At 49.3% G+C, this 19908-nt stretch overlaps 1 protein-coding gene and 1 pseudogene across 2 annotated transcripts; both read left to right on the forward strand.

The window, feature by feature from the left end:
• The first annotated feature begins 460 nt into the window (after positions 1–460).
• Positions 461–9742, forward strand: Kcne1 (potassium voltage-gated channel subfamily E regulatory subunit 1). 2 transcript variants are annotated; one of them, XM_085685787.2, is made up of 2 exons: positions 461–801; positions 9159–9742. In XM_085685787.2, the coding sequence occupies exon 2, from the start codon at positions 9198–9200 to the stop codon at positions 9585–9587; it is 390 nt and encodes a 129-aa protein (XP_085541913.2). In that variant the 5' UTR covers positions 461–801; positions 9159–9197; the 3' UTR covers positions 9588–9742. The 2 variants fall into 2 exon arrangements, with proteins under 2 accessions (XP_085541913.2, XP_048278892.2); XM_048422935.3 differs by lacking the exon at positions 461–801 and adding an exon at positions 1146–1256.
• A 6092-nt stretch (positions 9743–15834) lies between these two features.
• LOC148122902 (small ribosomal subunit protein eS27 pseudogene) lies at positions 15835–16172 on the forward strand (annotated as a pseudogene).
• Positions 16173–19908: the final 3736 nt, after the last annotated feature.

Consider the following 19908-nt stretch of genomic DNA (forward strand, 5'->3'; position numbering starts at 1 on the left):
GATAGGTGACTTTGAGGCCAGCCTGATCCACATACAGTGTGCCAGGACAGCTGGGAATACAGCGTGAGACTGTCTCAGCCAGCCGGCACACAGGCAGACACCACGTTACAACCCGCTAGTAACTTCATATAGTATTTCTCCTGTATCATATATGCCGTGATTTAATTATTCTCTGGTTTTAGACATCAAGATTTTAATTACTGTAAATAACCTGTCAAGAGCCTTTGTATCCTTAAGATTTCTCTAAACTCAGATCCTCTCCCTGGAATAGATTTCTCAGAATAAAATTAGATGTCAGAAGCTAGAGGCAGTCTAGGGCTTTACAAGGTGGCTAACTATGGAGTCTGCCGCCCACATGAGGGCAGCTCCGCAGCTGCCTCTGTCATAGTCTTGCCCTGGAGTGTGGCAGGCAGAGGGCTTCCACCTACAGAGGGTTCCCAGGAACATACTTACAAGTGACCAGATGAGGAAGACCACAAACCCTTGACTATGGCTATCCTTCAGCTGCAGGTTCGAAGCCTGCACTGCTATGGCATCGGGCAGCCTGGCCAGGCCCTTTCATGGGGCAGCCTCCTGCTGAGTGCCACCTGCCCAGCTGGTGGGCAACGCTATGAAACAGACTGGGAAGTTCTCTGAGTCATTCCAGGGCTTGCTCCCGCTGGGAGAAAAAGGCGGTTCACACTGGCCTAAGAAGTTTGGAGGTGGTGCCAGGGCTGGGGTGCCTCCAGCAACTGACTGCCTCCAGCAGAGCCCCCAACTATCTGGGCACCTCTGCACCCTCCACCCAGGACCAAGCACCCGGTAAGTAGATACTCAATATAGATTTGCTGAGTAACCGCAAGGCCACAGAGACCCAGAAGGATATTAAGGGAAAGGAATCTGGAGAGGTTTTGAGCCATCTCTGAGGTGATTGTGTTTGCCGCTGTTTAACGGGGTGTTTGTCTAGTGTTCCCCGGGTCTGTCCTCTTGACTCTCCTACAGACTGTCTGACAGCCCTGAGCCCACCCGCCGGATTCAACGTGCTCCCTGCCCTTGGTGCTGAGTGCAGGGTGGGCTGGGTGACCTCGGGGGACCCAGACTGGTGAATGTAGGCGGAGCAGGGCCAGAGCGCTCCCCCACCCCCACCCCGGGCTCTGTGAGGCTCCGCCCGCCCCAAACGGCACCGCACAAGGAGCCTAAGGCTCCACTAGAGGAGCCCAACCTCAGGACGAGCCAACAACCCCGCTGCACACCTGGCTCCCTCTGCTTCCAACCCGGTAAGTCCCGGGCTCCTGCCCCTGGAACAGATGCCCTCCTGGGACCATGTTTCAGTCTCAGCCTACAGAGGCCACTCATATTGGGGCCGTTATTCAGCTCCTAGCCAAACCCCTGTCAGCTTGTCTTCACTTCCAGGAAAGTCATAGGAAAACATTTTGCTTTTATTAACTCATAGGCATTCTCGGAGAAAATTTGGAAAATATCTAAAGCATCAAAAGAAAATTAAAACCACCACCCCATTGCTCAGCCTCAGAGAGCCCCTACCCTCAGCTCAGCAATACACGAAGGCACAGCAGCCACGACGAGACTAATTTCATTTTTATCACCTTACTCGTTTATTGATTTTGATCAGGAAGGCTCCTGGGTTTTGGCCTTTTTCCCATGGGAAAAGCACAGGACGAGAGAACATGACTGGTATCAGATCATGAGGGCAGAGGGAATGGGAACGTTCTAGAAGAAAGCTGTTTTACAGCCCAGCTGTGTGCCTGATCCCTAACCCACTCCTCTGAGATCAAGAGGGCTCTCTGGGTCATTTAGGGCACCCCCGCTCTGGGCTGTTCAGATGTCTGCACCGCTAGCTCACTTCAGCACGAGAAGCACCGGCCATCCCTGCAGAGGGAGGAGGACTAACTGTAGCTGCCATGTGTGGCCAGGGAGATGGGCCCTTTGCTGGTTCACAGGCACTGCTTGGATTCTTGGGGGTAGTGGGAATTTCAAGCAGTCCTGACTGGGGCCAAAACTTCTGCCTGGGTTTTTCCAGCAAGTGAGGAAGGAACCCCAAATTCCCAAGGAAACAGCCAAGACATCACCCCGCCGGGCTTGCATGAGATAGTGGATTGGGAATGAATCCCAAATACAGAAGCGCTGAAGGACCTCAGAGAGATTCACACAGGTCATCTTCGTCTCTGGGGTGAGCAGACTCCTGTGTGGTCTCTTTCTGGGGGTCAGATGGAACTCGAGGCCGTCATGCATGCATGCGTGCATGCCTGCTTCTGATGAACGATTACTGCATTCCCACCAGACACAGCCTCGGTTCAGCTGTTCTGGAGAGAATGGAAAACTGCACACACAAAGATCCCTGCTCTAAAACCTTGCCTTTTGGTAGCCTTACATCTTTCTGGGGATAGGGTGAGTTTCAGATCCATATAGAGCAATATAGATAATGAAAATTGTATCATGCAAAGGATTTATTAAAAATAAAAAAAAAACAATATAAACTTTAGTAGGAGAACATCCTGCATTTCCGGGGCTTTCCTGCAGTCATCTGCAGAGTCACAGATGACTCCCAGAATGCAATGCGCTTTCTTTCCTATTTACTCTCTCACCGCAGTGGTATCGAGTCTGACCCTGAGCTCTCGTTTACATAGCAATTCCTTCTTGAAGTAATCTCACAACTGGAGTAGGGAACAGAAGTAGATAATAGTCTACAGACTTGACAGGTTCCTGGAAGGAAATGTCCAGACTTGCCAACACTCCAATCATAGGAGAGAGAGAGACTGGCACCATGAGGGGCCAGCACAGGGAGACCAGCTGGGGTTTTCACAGTCTGCTGTTCCATCTAGCCTTTGAAGAACCAGTGACCACAGAGACGTTCTGCACTTGCTCCTGAAAAGAGCAGGGGCAAAGGTCATGGCAGGGTCATTTGATGTTGCTTACAACCCTATGGTGTGTGTATGTAGACAGGGTAGAGTTCCCCATCCCAAGCTTTCAAATGGGAAAACTGAGGCTCCTTGGGTTGACTTGATTTGCTGAAAGTACAGTGGTAGGAACTTATAAACGACTTCAGTTGTCGTTTGTTCTTTATCCAAATTCTCACACCCTTCCCCTGTTGAACCTTCTGTGCCTGCATTTCCATTCCTCAGGCCCCAACCTCCAGGTCTGTCACCCGCGGGGAGGTCTGGGGATGCCAGGGGAACAGAACCAGATTCAGAGGCTGCAGCCCGCATGCACCCAGGAGATGGCAGATAGAAGCTTTCCCGTTTGAGGATAGCAGGTCTGGGTCTCCACACTTTGACCTAATTCCTTGAGAAGGCCTGTCTGCCTCAGTCCCCAGAGGAGAAATGGAAGACCAAGGCAAGGCCAGCTCGCTGCCTGGAGAGTCCGGAGGCCCCTTGCTAAGGGATAAACATAGCATGCGTGTTTCCAGAATTTGGACATAGGATTGAAACAAAGGCACAAGCAAGAGACAGTTGCTTCCGGTGACAACTGGTGTAAATTCTAGGCTCAGCCAAGGTCACGCTCATCCAAGTCAGGCCTATCTAGAATTGCTCTTGCTCTCAGTCGGCTTCTGAACACATAAGGCCAATGCCTCGGAGACTCAACCCCTGCGTCTGGCTTAAGGAGTGCTCTTTTGAGGGAATGCTCCAGAAATCCTGTTAGTGAGAACAAGAATGCACCCCACTCCACTGAGATAGGAGTGATTAGGGGAGGGCTCTTGGTTCACCCAAACCTGAGAGGGACAGGAGCCAGACCCCAGCTCCAGCCATGACCCCCATCTCCCCTGTCTATCCTGGAACCTAGTGTTAGAAGAAAGCCCTGCCAGGCGGGCAAAACCTAAGTCCTCAGAATGTTGCCAGTGTTGGGAAAGCCTTTGTTCCCGAAGCCTCCAGACTATTGTCAGTGCTGATAGGTAACCTAATCAGAGCACACGGCGTGGGGGCAGGAATACAGAGGGCGCACTGGGGGTCACACATGCTCCACTCGCAGCTGCTCAGTCCTGCTCAGCCTCCGAAGTCTGAGTCCTGAGCGACCTCCAGCAGGCCTGCAGCTCCACGCCTACGCTTTCAAGGAAAAAACACACTTGCACTGTTCTGCCTAGGACCATGCCCCTGTCTCAAGCCCAAGATCTGCGGAAATGTGTAGAAATCCCAGTCAGTGCCTGGGTGAGAATATTCCACCTGAGCTGGGCCCCGGGTTGGTGATGGTTGAAGCTGTGGGTTCGAGGGTCCTACTGTTGCTGCCTCGCCCGCCTGGACCCGTGTCAGGCTCTCTCGGGACAGTGTCCGTGGAGAACTTAGAGGGGGCAAACCTCTAGTAATCCAGGGACTGTTAAAATCAGTCCTCACATGTGAGACCCAACTGACCCGAGACGTGGCTGGTTCCAACTCCTATCTACAAGGCATAGAAACTCCGTTTGCTGTACTGATAAAATGGGAACTGGTAGCTAAAGAATTGTGCTTCGTGTGTTTTGATAGGATGGATAAACTTGGGGTTATCATCTCTGCACTGTGGGGCTCAGATTTCTGCAAATTAAAATGAATGGATCAGTTGCTCTCCACAGCCATTGGAGTCCAGCGGTCTTGACACTGGGGCCGCCAGGCCGTGGGGGCTCCGCCACTGTCATGGACGTGAACTTGGGGATCTGACATAAGTTCCCAAATGGCAGACTGGACCCTGTGTCATTTCTGCCAGGACTGTCACAGGGCCACAACAAACTCAATTGAAGTCTCAGTATATGAAATGCCATAGTGAACTGTCTGCAGGCTTTGTGGGGTACACAAAAGCAAGGCAAGGCAGTCATGTAAAGGATGGAACGATTCCCATAAACTGTAGAGCTGTTATCTGAAAGGCAGGTGCTTCCACTGGCTTTTCTGGCCTAGCATAAAGCTAGTCATGGTATAAGATGCCAGGACGAATCAGCACAAACATAATGAAAGCGATGCTTTCTGGAGAAGCAGGCAAGACCGAGAAAGATCTGGGAAACAAGAAAGATGAGAGCATTTGACCATGAAGCCACGCTCTGTATCTCGGACAGTTAGTTCCGCCAGGTGTTCTGTAGAAAACATCAGTCCATTCCCTAAGTTTCCACTGCGCAGCCTGGATGGTGCAAACCTGACCATTAGTGCCACTCAGGAGTGTAGAACTCTGTGACAAAAGGCACCTAGGCTCAGTAATACACAAGGAATTCATTTCCAGCTGGGTGTGTAGCTCATTTGGGAGAGTACTTTATTAGTGCATGATGCCCTGGGCTCGGTCCTCAGCAGGTGTGAGCTAGGCGTGGTGACATAATAGAGCTCCAGCATTGGGGAGGTGGAGGCAAGACCCTTAGGAATGCAAGGTCATCCTTGGTACAGAGTAAGTTCTAGGCCAGTATGGACTGTATGAGACACTTACAAGAGGGCAGTTCCCTCTTCCTGTTCTGGAGGCAGAAAGACCGAAGCCAAAGGCTCACACCTAACAAGAGCCTTCTTTCTGTACCATCCCATAGTGGAAGAGGAAGGAAGAGAGTGGGGTGAACAGCCCCAAACTCATCCTAACCACCATTTAAAAGCTCCATTTCTCAGCACGGTTTCATTGAGAATTCTCTCCAGCACCTGATTTGGGGACACATTCAAACCATAGCAGGAAGCTTTTTAAAAGTCCGGAGTCTGGCAGGAGCAACATCATTAACATCTCTGAGGTGGGATCCAGGCATCATTATTTTCTAAGCGCTTCACAGACAGATGCTCTTAAAGTTAGGGAGCCTGGTACCCAGAGCTGTAGCTTGAGCTTTCAAAAAGACACTTGACATGCAAATTCCCAGTCTGCACCTAAGTCTTAGGAGACCCTGGAGGGGGAGCCCAGTGATCTGCAGCTCAGGTGCTTCTCAGGCAAGCTAAACTAGGACCTTAAAGGAGAAGGAGGGCCGTGTGGGCCCAGGGGTTTGAAACTGATGTTTGGGCCTCTTTCTTCTGGCCATGGTAATTTCCACCTGGTTTTAAGAAACAGAACTTTTCAGCAAACCCACAAATATAAATTAAATACAGAATTTACTGTAAAATTAGTTTACTGTGTAGAGTTATTGATTCTAAACCAATGAATACCAGTGTTACCTATCATCTCCCACATAGTCACTGGTCTGTGAGAACTCCCTGATAGCAATTGGTAGCAGGTCAGTGTGGTCACTCAGGGATTTTGGAAATAAAATCTCCAAAAGAGCAGCTCAATGCCTGCTCTTCTCCGGGGGAGGGGCCTGAGACTCCCTAAATGGTTTTACCTCTTTTAGGAAGAAACCACTGAGCTGTGAGTTTTGATCTGTTTCTAGATGACTCCTGTCTGTCCCCCTGGTCAGAAAGGGACTAGATTTTTTCCTTCATTGAGGAATCAGTAGTTTGTTGTCCCTTCAACCTTCTTCACCCCAACAGCCTCTGCACATACTCAATCAGCTAGCAATCAGACAGACGAGCTTCATTGCTCGTTCACGGAAGCTCTCCCCAGGAAGTAGGGGAGAGAGCCATGGTCAGCAACCACGGTAAAATGAAACCTGAGCCTGAAGCCACAGACTCTTAGAGGGCAACTTCTAGGTGAGGCTGAAAACCCAGCGACCTCGTGTGTCAGTCACTTCCAGGACTGTGACAGACCCTGAGAAAGCACTCTGGACGGACTGGTCTTGGCTCACACTCTCAGAGGTTTCAATCCGTGGTTGCTCGACTTCACCAGTTCTGAGCTGCGGTGAGGCTGGAGCAGCACACAGCAAAGCAGAGCTGCTCACCTTGTTGCAGCCAGGAAGCAGCAAGCAGTATCAGGAGGGGCCAAGGGGAATACAGACCCTTCAAAGGTGGTGACAACCCACGTTTTTCAACTCAGCCTCAGCTCTACAGGTCTGCTGCCTCTGTTAGTCTATTAAAATTCTGAATCCATTTATGGATCTAACCATTGACTAAGTCAAAGCCTGCCTGATCTAATCAGTTTTGGAAAGGTCCTTGCAGACACAGCCAGAAGTGTGTTTTACCACTATCCTTAGGTGTCTCTCAATCTGGTCAAGTTGACCGTCAAGACCAACCATTCACACCCATGCTCAGGACCACGAAATGTCAATCCAGCATTGGCCATATTCCGTGCTTGGTCCAACAGCTTGAAAACGTCAGTGTTGAGTTTTTCCATTTTACAAAGAGGAAAAGGCATGCCCAGGAGAGGCTGTGGACGTTTATAGAATTGCGTGTCCAGGAAATTGCAGAGCCAGAATCCAAAGCTGGACGTGGGACCCCAAAGTCTGAGCAGAGTAGGTTTGGGTGATAGCTGCTTTCCTCCTTGAAAAGGGAGTTAACTAAAGCTCCGAAGCTAGCCTCATGGCCTCTTTTAATTAGAACAAGCAGGCTTTACAGTGTCAGGCCCCGTTTGTGGGATGGTATTAAGTTTTGAAGATATCAGCTCAATAAATGTTTCTGGGTAGCTCTTTACTGCTGTGGGCCAAGCATTACTCAGTTGGTGGAGATGGAGTTGGGAGGGGATGAAGCTGGCAGGGGCATCAATGGATGCTGACCCAGTCCTACATACTAAAGAAGGCTTCAGAATGGAGGTGAGAGCTGAGCTGAACTGGAGAACATTAGTTGCACTACTAAGGGGTTTCACCGGCCAGGTATACGTAGCCTCACTGTGGAGCTGAAGTCTGAACAGCGTGGAGTCTGGGACAGGGGAAGCAACCGAGGAACGAAATAGGATCTGTAAACTCAGAGTCCATCCATGGCTGTTCTCTGCACACAGGAAGCAGAGTGAACCAGAAGTGGGTGGGACTTATAACCCTCCAGTCCTCCCCAAGTGCTGTACTTTCTCTACCACACTTCTACCTCCTAGAAGTCCCACAGCTTCCCACAAAGGTGCTCCACACCCAGGACCAGCACTCAAATACATGAACCTGTGGGGTAGATCCCCACCATTACCACAGCCACCAAGAACCGGTGCAGGAATGTAGAATTCATTTTCAGGGCCACAGAGCCAGAATGAGGCTGCATCTCTCTTTTGTTTATCATTTATTTCTTATTTTTGAGATAGGATTTCACCAGCCCTGGCTGACCTGCAATTCATTCTGGAGACCCAAACTCATAGGGATCCTCCTGCCTCTGCATTTTTTAAAAAGTTTTTAAAAAGTACATTTATTAATCTGCTTATTTATTTATTGTTTGTGTACATGTATGTGTGTTGGGAGGGGACACACACATGAGGAGGTCAGAGGACAGTTTGCGGGAGTCAACTCTCTCTGTATACCATGTGGGTCCCAGGGATGGAACTCAGGTCACCAGGTCTGGCTTTGACCAGCACTTTCACCCAGTGAGCTACTTTGCCAGGATTCTGCTTTGTTTATGGAGTGGCCACCAGAATGTCCATCTCTGTGGGGAGTAGGCAGAGAAAGGAGTGTCTGACACGGACATAGGTGGAACGTAAGGAAATGCACATGCATGCAGCATATGAATGGGCCATAAAGACAGAAGCCAGGGAGAAGGGAAAGACCCGGTGACATACATGACCTCATATCACTTATGACACAGTAATGTGTGTTGGTGAAACTCATTCCAATGGCCACCTACCAGAGAGCTGAGGGGATGATAAGCAGAACTACAATGAATCAAATTGTCAGTTGACCAAGAGAGGCCAGTGAGACTCTCATGGTCTATACAATAGGATATCTGCCCACTCCCCAATGGGATACACCATGGAAGGATGGCTGTCTGCTCCCCGATAGTATACACCACAGAAGGATGGCTGTCCACTCCCTGGTGAAATGCACCATGGAAGGATGGTTATGCACTCCCCAATGGTATACACCATGGAAGGATGGCTGTCTGCTCCCCGATAGTATACACCACAGAAGGATGGCTGTCCACTCCCTGGTGAAATGCACCATGGAAGGATGGTTATGCACTCCCCAATGGTATACACCACGGAAGGATGTCTGCCCACTCCCTGATGATATACACCACAGAAGGGGGCCTGTCCTCTCCCCGATGGTATACACCACAGAAGGATGGCTGTCCACTCCCTGATGGTAAACACCACGGGAGGATGACTGTCCACTCCCTGACAGCATACAGCATGGGAGAATGGCCGTCAACTCCCCCTGTCACCTGAGACTCTAAAGAACTGTTAGCATGGCTAGGAGGTGGCTGGTTCATATTATTTAATTTCAAGTTGCATTTTCCTTTCAGGAATTTTGCTCTGCATCCGAGAAAAACTTGAAGCCCAAAATGTTCCTGTCTAACACCACGACTGTGGTGCCCTTCCTGACCACGTTGTGGCAGGAGACCACTGAACAGAGTGGCAATGTGTCGGGCCTGGCTCGCAAGTCTCATCTCCGAGATGACAGCAAGCTGGAAGCTCTTTACATCCTCATGGTGCTGGGTTTCTTTGGCTTCTTCACCCTGGGCATCATGCTGAGTTACATCCGGTCCAAGAAGCTGGAGCACTCGCATGACCCATTCAATGTGTACATTGAGTCGGACGCCTGGCAGGAGAAAGACAAAGCCTTCTTCCAGGCCCGTGTTCTGGAGAGCTTCAGAGCCTGCTATGTCATTGAAAACCAGGTGGCTGTAGAACAGCCTGCCACACACCTTCCGGAACTGAAGCCTTTGTCGTGAACCCCATAGCTCATTATGCGTAGACAAGCCCTACATGTGACAATCTCATCTTTCTAGTTACAAGCCTGTCATAGTCTTTATTGTAGAGGTACCATCAGAGTTTTTGATATTGAAGGGTTGAGGAATGAATTAAAAACACTACTTTCCTAAAATCACGTTCCTTTTCTAGTAGATGATCAATTAATTTTACAGACCTACCCTTGTCTTTTTTAAATGTAGCAGAGACCCAACAATGTGACCTCTGAGAATGTAAGCTGAATTTCCCCAAATCTTCCGACATTAGCAGGGCCACATGACTAAGTTCTGGTCAGAAGACCTGAACACGATGAGTCCAGTAGCCTTTGAAAAGGGAAGGTCATGTCCTCCATCTCCCTTGTCCCCCACAGGACACTGACACACTTGAGACAGCTCTGATGGAAAAGCAATCCACTCTCAGTGGTGTAGATGGCACAGGACCCTCACCTTCGTGCACTGCCCACCTGCCTAGGTCTTAGAAAGAGTTTTGCCCTCAGCCCCTGCAGTTACTGCTTATTGGTCTCTGCTAACGTCACAGAACTGGTATCCAAATACAGTGTCCCTTTGTTCACAACTGTGGCTCTATCCTCTTTCTGTCTCCCCTTCCTCCCTTATCACACACCTCTCTTGCATTCCTTATACACACAGATGCACACGGACACACATACACTCACACACCCCTCAGATTCACACAAACACATACATCCCTCACAGTTTACTCTCTCTCTCTCTCTCTCTCTCTCTCTCTCTCTCTCTCTCTCTCTCTCACACACACACACACACACACACACACACACCTCACAGTTCAATCTGGATAGAAACTTTCTTATAGGGTTGAGACAGAGCAGGAAAATGACCCCTTCAGAACAGGTACCCTGAGTAAGGTGTGCAGTTATTACTGGAGGGAAAGTGGCCACCCCAGCCATCCCAAAGGGTGCAGGGGAGGGTGTGTTTGTGGGCACTGGCAGCACACGGGACTGATGTGGCAGGGTCCTTGAGGTGACAGGTTTGACTTGCTGGATGAATTTTGTTCCTAAAAGGCACATTGAATGCTACCTTGTTTGGAAACAGGGTCTTTACCAACCATCAGGTTTCAATGAGCAACTGAAGCGGGTCCTACTCTAGCAGGGCTCATACCCTTGTAAGAAGAGGGGCACTTGACACACAAGGAGAACACTATGAGATGCCAGAGACAGAGATTGGAGGGATGAAAATAAAAGCCAAAAAGAGCTAAAAATGGATGGCCACTGGACTCTGGACAGAAACAAGGAACAATTTTCCTTGTGAGTTTTCAAGGACACGAGGCCCTCCTGAGCCTTCGTTTCAGACTCCAGTCTGGAGAACATAGGACAATGCCCGTCTGTTGCTTTGTAGACTTTGATAAAGCAGTCTAGCCAGCTAATGTAGTATCTGCCCCTCCCCCTCCAACCAGAAGGAACTAGAAGAGTAGAGTGGAGAGGGGTGGCGCCAGAGTCGCTGTTCACAGCAGACAGATGAAGATATCTCAGGCCACCTGCCCTGGGAGCCTGGGAGCCAGCGCTGAGTGCCACCCGGGATTCAAGGAGCTTTTGTACCATGACACCTTGAAAGCTCACCCACAGAGGTGACTGGAGTTTGAACCCCAGAACCCATGGTGCATGGAAAGAAAGTTGTCCTCTGACCTCTACATGGTACACAGTGCATACACACAGACACAATCATACACATATAAAACAATAATAATAAAGATTTAAGCACACAATCTAATGAGAAGCACCCGACGCAGCATAGACTGTCCTCTGGTAGACACATTTAGCTCCATCTGATTTGATGATTACAACTCTCATTTCCCATAAAGCAGTGATTGCCATGTGGAGAGGGGCGGGGCATCTCTGTATCAGAATCCTGATGTGGATTAGCTTTTGAATTGCTACTGTCCTCTAATAATTATTTGGGTCTCAGAGTCCTTTGAATTCTAATGAATGCTCGACTCCTCCCCACCCCAAGATGCTCATGGACAATTTTCCTGCAGTCTTGAGAGTTCATGAGCCCCTGGAACCCAGCTCTGGCTGCTGCGTGATTCCTGATGCCCAGACTGGAGGGAAGGTTTGGAGAAGGCCCAGAGTACTTGTGACTAGCTTGTGACACAGTGACCTTGATATTCCTGTCACCAGCTCCTTTTCCCACAGGAATTCCTGTGCCTTTTAAGGCAGGGAGGTCCCCAGGCCTTGGACCTATCTGCCCTTGGAGACTGGGCCTCACGCTCGCTGCCCGCTGCCCGACTGCAGAGGCCTTATCTCTCTCCCCCTCCTCTGGCCCCTGCATTGGAGAGGGAAAAGGGAGGAGGCAAGTAGGAATGAACTGAGCCTCAAAATGTCATCTGCTTGGTGTACTGTAACATCCAATTGCACACACATAGAGGGAGGGCCAGGCTGGGCCAAGGATCATTCTCAGCTTTCAGAGATTCCCAGCCGATATTTTGCACACACTATTTTTGTCAGGACAGTGCTTTTTGCTGTATTAACATTTTTAAAAATCAAAGCTTTTAAAACATGACCTGGTGTTGTCTTTTTTGAAAAACAAGATTTGTTCTAGTTTTGTGCCTGATTATTTGTCTGCCTATATGTAAGTGTACTTGGTGACTGTGGAGGTTGGGAGAGAATGTCAGATCGCCTGAAGCTATGGATGACTCAAAGCTGCCATATGGGTGCTGGGAATTGAACGCAGGTACCCTGCTGAGGAATCCGTGCTCTTAAGTTAGGCCATCTCGCCATGCCCAGGGCTGCTGTACTCAGGCTGCCATCTCGCCATGCCCAGGGGAGCTGAATTCACATCACTGCTACTTTTGGAAGAGGAGCAGATGTTTGAGGGGCTTCAGAGGCAGCCCCAGCAGCTGCGGGAGAAGGAATATGGGGCTGCCTGGGGAAAGTGAAGTAGCCATTGAGGCACAGTGTGTCAAGGCGGAGAACACGGACCCTTCTGGTTAAAAGTGAGGGAACATCCTCAGAGGGGACATCGGTCACCCGTGGAGCACACTTCTGTGTGGTTGATCATTTTGTCAAGCTGACACCAGTGAGGGAAGAGGATCTTCAGTCGAGAAACTGCCCCTCCTGATGGACCTGTAGGCAAGCTGCAAGGCACTGGATTAATGTGGGAGGGCCCAGTCCACAGTGGGCGGTGCCACCACAGGGGACAGGTGGTCTGTGTTGTGGACTAAAACAGGCTAAGGAAGCCACGGGAAGCCAACCAGTATGCTGTGTTTCTCCATGGCGTCGGCTTCAGTTCCTGCCTCCAGGTTCCTGCCCTGCCCGAGGTCCTGCCTTGGGTTCCGTTGGTAATGAGCTGCTAGTGGGATGGGTAAAGGAAATAAGCCCTTTGCTTCTCAAGTCACCTTTGGTCTTTGTCACAGCAACAGAAACCAAACCAAAACACCTCGTAGAGGGACAGGGTGTTGACACTTGGTGTCTGCTGCCTGCTCGTGGGGACACAGGCAGGATGATGATGGATTACAGACATCTTCAGTAAGAGAAGTCTCCTGATTTTCATATGTCAGCACTAATTTCACTATTAAGTACAATGCCAAGTGTCTTCCTCAATCACTTTGCCATCCCATTTTCTTTTTTTTAAACATGAATCTTTATTATTTATACAGTGTTTTGCGTGCATGTGTGCGTGGACGGCAGAAGAGGACACCAGATCTCATTATTAGATGGTTGGGAGCCACCATGTGGTTTCTGGGACTTGAACGCACCTCTGGAGGAGCAGCCAGTGTTTTTAACCTCTGAGCCATCTCTCCAGTCTGCCATCTTATTTTCTTTTAAGTTAAAGACTTATTATTTCAATTGTATATGTGTGTGCACAAAGTCGGTGAAGTGCCTGAGGAAGACAGGAAGAGGGGATCAGTCTCTGGAACTAGAGCTACAGGCAGCTGGGAGTCTGCCTGATCATCCCTTTCACAAGCCTTCCCCAGCCTGACCTTCCTGCCTAGACCCATAGCACCACCCCCAGTACGTCCAGCCAGCCAGATCTACACACTCCAGGCTTGGACCAGGACACACATCCGGCACACCAGTCCCGTCCCGTCCCCGATTTCATCCCACCTAAACCATTTTCAACCTGTTGGCCAAGTCACCCTTTGCATCCTCTCTTCCACCCTAACCTGCTCTGTCCATGCCAGACAGGACTGATGCACAGATCTCACTGATGCCAAGGAGAATTACCCAGAAGGACTCCAGCATGCTGACTTTAAAACAACAACCATAAACCTCATTAAAGAATTCGCCCGAGTTCAGTCCCGCACCCATGCCAAGTGGCTCACACAGCTGTAACTGCAGTCCCAGGCGGCTCGGAGGCGCTGGCACCCTCTTCCTGAACTCCGCAGGCGCCTGTATTTTACGCACATCCCACTTACACAGACACACGCATATTCTAAACTGTGCCAAAACGAAGCCTTCCTTCCTCAAGCTGCGTCTCAGCAATGAGAACGGTATGATGGGATTGCGAGGTACCCTGTGGTATTGAGCTGGCAGAACCTTTAATAAGTGGGACCTACTGAGAGGTGGTCAGGTTGCTGGGATAGTGTCCTTGGGAGGGATTAGTGGAGTTCTCTGGTGACTAGGGTCATTATAAAAGAGTAGGGGGGGGGTGCATAGAAATGGCTCAGTGTTAAGAGTATGCACTGCTCTTACAGAGAACCTGGGCTTGGTTCCCATGATCCACATAGTGACTCACGATTGTCTATAAATTCTAGTTTGGGGGTTGACATTCTCTTTTGGTCTTTGTAGGCACCAGGCGCATATATAACACATATACACAAATTCAGGAAAAGCACTCATACACTAAAATTAAATTTTTTAAAGAAGTAAGACCTGCCCCTCCCTACTCTGTCATCCCATCTTGCTGGCGATCTCTCCCTCCTTCGTGCATGTCTTCCATGATGCCATCTGCCATGAGACAGCCCCGGGGGTCCTAACTGGAACAGCTGGGGGGACCCTAACCAGAGGCCTAGGTGATGGGGAACCATAGACAGCCCCGGGGTCCTAACTGGAGGCCGAGGTGATGGGGGGGCCATAGACAGCCTCAGGGGTCCTAACCGGAGGCCGAGGTGATGGGGGGCCATAGACAGCCTCAGGGGTCCTAACCAGAGGCCGAGGTGATGGGGAGCCATAGATAGCCCTGTGGACCCTAACGGGAGGCCGAGGAGCCTGATCTTGGGCTGTTAGGACCCAAGGTTGTGAGTCAAATGATCTGCAGTAGCTCTGTTTTAACAGTGGAAAACAGACACAGAAAAGATAAACCAGAGGGGACCCTGCCTAGCCACCTGCACCAGAAACAGGTAATTCCCCCAGGATGGCCCTGGCCCAGGGAACTCCAAGACCTCATGATGAAATGCTGTATCGGGCTACCCTCACCTGGTACTTTGAGAACAGCCGGCTCACCTGACTGTCACACTCACCGTAGGGACGGACATCACAGCTCTGACTGTGTTCCTTATACTGTTGAACCAAGCTTTGGAAGTCTGGCCTGGACCGTCAGCTGACCCCGTAGTGAGGATGAAAACTCAGAGCCTCCCATCCCAGGGCTGACATGGAGGCATTCATCACCCAACGTGAACAAGCCCCATCTTCCCTCACCTGGCCTGCAGCACCTTGGCCTGGCAGGGAGAATGGCTTTAAACTTCCCCAGAAGAGACATGCGTTCAGTGGGTTCTGAAGAGCCCCATGGTAGTAAGCTGGATACTAGCAGGGGTGTCTGAGGCTCAATGGGGTTCAAGGAGGCACCCCAGGCCTCTGGCTGCTTAAAGAAGAAAGCCAGCAGGCCCAAGGTTGTGCTTTGCTTTCTTCGGGCAGTCTCTGCCCTCTCTGGCTGCTTCATTACAGCAAGGGCTCCTGGCAGCAGAAGAGGGGGACAAGATGGCGCTTACTAGGGAGCCCACCGCTAGTCACAAAAGCAAAACCTCAGTGAGCATTGGCGAGGAGGAGAAAGACGCGAAGCTGATGCTTTTACTTTCCTATACAATGAGATATTGTTTAGTGTTTCCAATTTATTCTAAAATAATAGCCACTAAAATAACCTATACTGTAAACCTAAATGTTTCCTTAGAGCTGGCCAGGTCATTGAAAAACAAAAATCCCAGCACGGAGAAGGCAAGTGGACACAAAGTCCCACCCCTAACCAAGAAGTTGTCTGCAATCGGTAGCTGCTGGAAACGGGAAAGCAGTTTTCTTCAAAATATTGTCATTGGGGGCGGTGACGACCTCCCTATGAGAACATGCCTCTCGCAAAGGATCTCCTTCATCCCTCTCCAGAGGAGGAAAAGAGGAAACACAAGAAAAAGCGCCTGGTGCAGAGCCCCAATTCCTACTTTATGGATGTGAAGTGCCCAGGATGCTATAAAATCACCACGGTCTTTAGCCATGCACAGACGGTAGTCTTGTGTGTCAGCTGCTCCACTGTCCTCTGTCAGCCTACAGGCAGGAAAGCAAGACTGACAGAAGGATGCTCCTTCAGGAGGAAGCAGCACTGAAAAGCACCTGATTCGAGATGAGTGGGAACCATCCCAATAAACACATTTTGGATATAAAAAAAAAATATTGTCATTGGGTAAATCAGTCACACTCTGGGACAGGCTCCACGCCTAGGGTAGTTGGTCAACACAGAACGGACTCCACAGGGCTTTGTTTGTTTGTTTGTTTGGGGTGTGTGTTGTGTGTGTGTGTGCGCGCGTGCGTGCGTGCATGTGTGTAGATGTGCGTGCGCATTTTTTTTTTGAGTTGGAGAAGAGCATAAAGTTAGTTGGGTAGGGATGCAGAGTGAATCTAGGAGGAATTGGAGGAGGGAAAAGAAATGATAAAATTATATTAAAATTAAAATGTATAAAAATAAAAAAGAAAAACAAGAAAGTAGACTTAGTCACACAGAGTCAAGTCACAAGGGACAAAAATAGTTTTTTGTCCACACAGGTGTATTGTGTGCTGTGTGTGCCCTGCTCCTCCTCCCACCCCTTTAGTCCTTCTGCCCCCAGCCCCACGCCCTGGTCCTCCTTCCGCCCCTTAGTCCTTTGGTCCCTGGACAGCTTTGCAGCTTGCTCAAGTACACACCCAGTCTTCCGTGTCCAGGAACCAGGAGAAGCCTACAATACTGTGTTTCTGGGGCTGATGTGATACCGTTGCCTCCAGTTGCATCCATTTTCCTGGAAACAACTTAACTTTTCCCTAGAATCTGGATGTGGGGGCCCCTCGGAACACTATCGTAATTCAATAGTCCCAGCAAGTCCATCTCCTGAATATATAGGCGGGGGGGGGGGGGGCAGCTACCATGAGTCCTCATCAGTAGGTGACTCTTTATGGGAACAAATGGGACATAAATAATAAATACCAAGTCAGGCTAAAAGAAAGAAGCAAAATCCTGGCGGGCATGAGGACCCAGGACATGTGCACACGCTCTGCATGGATCGATAGGGTTGGCTCTTTCTTGTGTATGCAGTCATTGGATGCATAAAAGGAACCAAAATGGGAAAGGAGAGTTCTGGTCCCATGTTTTCCTGAGGTCAGGAAGGTAGTGGACACATATCACAAAGAAAATACAGATTTTGTGTGTGTGTGTGTGGGGGGGTGTCTTTGTACAGGTGCATCTGGCTTCTGGATGCGGCTGCCCCCTGGTGGTAATTTTGGGGATATTTCTCTAAGCACAGAGAACCCTGCCTGAGCTCTTGGGTGAAGTATTCTGAAAGCCTTTAGACACTGTTGGGAGGCTGAAATTCTGATCAACCAACAGTGCTTGGGAGATGGTACCGATGTTCCAAAAGACATACCTTCTCCAGTTGTGTGGGAATAATCCCTCTGTGCAGGGACCTGAGGGTCATAGCTCAGGTACTGGGAAAGTTGCAGAGATCTCTTTGCTGAAACCCCAGCCCTTCTCATTTCAGGGATGGTTTGATCATTCTTTCAAGTCCCAGAAAAATAACCTCCTTCCCAGGTGAAGGGACCTTTCAGCCACCAAGGACCATCGGTGTTCTGCATGGAGAGAGACCCCACAGCTGCAGGGCTCTGCAGAGAGACCCCACAGCTGCAGGGCTCTGCAGAGACTCCACAGCTGCATTTCTCTTGGGGACCTGAGCTCTGTCCTCTTCATCACTCCAGTCAGTCTCGCCAGCACTAAAATTTTAAGTGCATGCCACCATGCCTGGCATTTCTTACGCGGTCTTGGGATCGGAGCTACATCTTCACATTTGCAAGGCAAGCACTTTGCCAACTAGGCTACCTCTCAGCCCCGGGCCCATGTTCCCAGAACATGCCAGTCATCACGCAGCGAGGACAAGATGGCAGGGATATGGTAGAGGCTCTTCACTGCACCAGAGACCGGGAAACAGAGGACCGAAGGAACCAGGGTAACCTTGAAAGGGCCATCTCCAGCCACCTACTCCCGCCAGACCACACCCCTCAGGGTTTCACGGGCACCCACACATGGCCCTCCACTTGTGGAGCAAGCATTCAAATGATGAGCCTTTGGGGAATGTTTCAGAGTCAAACCATAACAGGCTAACTTTTGGTATCACGTACTTTATAGGTGTGGGCATGTGTCTGGTGTTACATTACAGTTGGTTCTCTGCCCTCTAGGGCCCTTGCTTCACCCACTCACCCCTCCCTGCCACCCTGTGAACTTTTTCTGTCTTTCCCACAGTGTCGTAGTTAGAATCACACAACACATTGTCTTTTCTAAATCGACTTCTTCATTCAGCAACTGCTTTAAGTTTCCTTTGTCTTTTCATAGCTCGACACCCCCACTTCTTTGAGCTAAATAACAGTCTATACTCGGAAGGCACATGGTTTATTTCTCCACTCTTCTGCTTGAAGAGCATCTTGGCTGCTCCCAAGTTTGTGCAATGGTGGGTAAACATCTGTGAGCAGAAGTGTTTAACTTCTCAACATGCTGAGGGGCTGTAGCTGCTGGATCACAGACAAGAGTGTACTTAGTTCTATAGGAAGCCACTACTGTTGTGGTATGTGACTGTACCTTCCCACATCCCCACAAGTGCCCCATGAGAGTTCCTGTTGCCTGTGCCGGTTCAGACTTTGCTGTTGTCAGCCTTCTACATTTGGGCCTTCCTGGTAGGTATGTAACTGGTGTTTCTGTAAATAAAGTTTTATTGGAACACGTGCATGGTCATTTGCATATAATCTAAGTTGAATCCTTGGCAAGCATGAGGCCCTCAGCTTAGATCCTAAGTATTCATGTATACCTGGAACCATGTTGGGGTCAAGGACACGGGGATCCTGGAGACTTGCCAGCCAGCTAGTCTATCTGAAACATTGAGTGCCAAGCCAACCAATGAGAAACCTGGGGAAAATAAGGTAGGCATAGATCCCTGAAGACACCTGGCACTGATTCTGGGTTTCACATGCACAAACACGGCCACACATCCACATGTTCACATATAGACACATACCTATACCACACCCCATACAAAAGCAGCAACAGAAAAGATTCTATGGATCACAAATCCAAAACTATTTATGATCTTGCTCTTTATAAAAAATGCACTTGGCAAAGCCATATTCTAGAGCCATTCTGATTTTTTTTTATTTATTATGTGGTCATGTAGAATTGGCCTCATGGAGGTTCTGTGGTGCATATTCCAGGGCATGCAAGGAAGTCACGATGAGAACACTGTCCGGCTGAGGAAGGACCAGGCTGAACACACCCTACAATCCTTTGCATAAATTTTATCACCTGTAAATATCAGAATTTGGGTGGTGTTTATGTGTGTGGCTTGTGTATGCACACCTGCCTTGGTTGGTTTGGTTTTTATCTATTTGTTTTTTGAAGTTTTAAAACTATTTTTATTACAACAATATTTGCAAAAATTATTATTGCATGTCCATGTATAAAATCCACATATAATAATTATTTTGATAGACAATGTACCATGACACCTGCATGACTGCCTGTTGAGGTTTTGTGTGCTGGCCACATAGAGAATCCTACCACGCACCCATGTGGCAATGGCCTGGTTGCTATAACACATTCTCGCCACAAGGGGGAAGAGCATCCACAGCCACCAACCAGCTCTGTGGTGCATGAATTCTGGTCCCAATTTCTGGTTTCAGAAACAGATTCCAGACCAGCATCCAAGGTGTTAGGAAGGCTTGAAATTGGGACTGAATGACTGAATTCCAAAAAGTTGTTTTGGGGGAGGGAGGAGGTTGAAATCAAGGCAACCTGCATGCATGGTTTGTTTTGCTGTCTATTAATTCTCTTTCTGGGGACAGACTGTAACTTACATAGAGCATTCCTGCAAGAAAATGCAGATCAAGAGCATAGACTG

The sequence above is a fragment of the Myodes glareolus genome, chromosome 2 (genome assembly GCF_982192425.1).
Source record: "Myodes glareolus chromosome 2, mMyoGla1.1, whole genome shotgun sequence".
Taxonomy (NCBI): Eukaryota; Metazoa; Chordata; class Mammalia; order Rodentia; family Cricetidae; genus Myodes; species Myodes glareolus.

Bases quoted from the DNA above. Each gene is read 5' to 3' on its own strand.
- Kcne1 (XM_085685787.2), top strand. From the start codon at position 9,198: ATGTTCCTGTCTAACACCACGACTGTGGTGCCCTTCCTGACCACGTTG.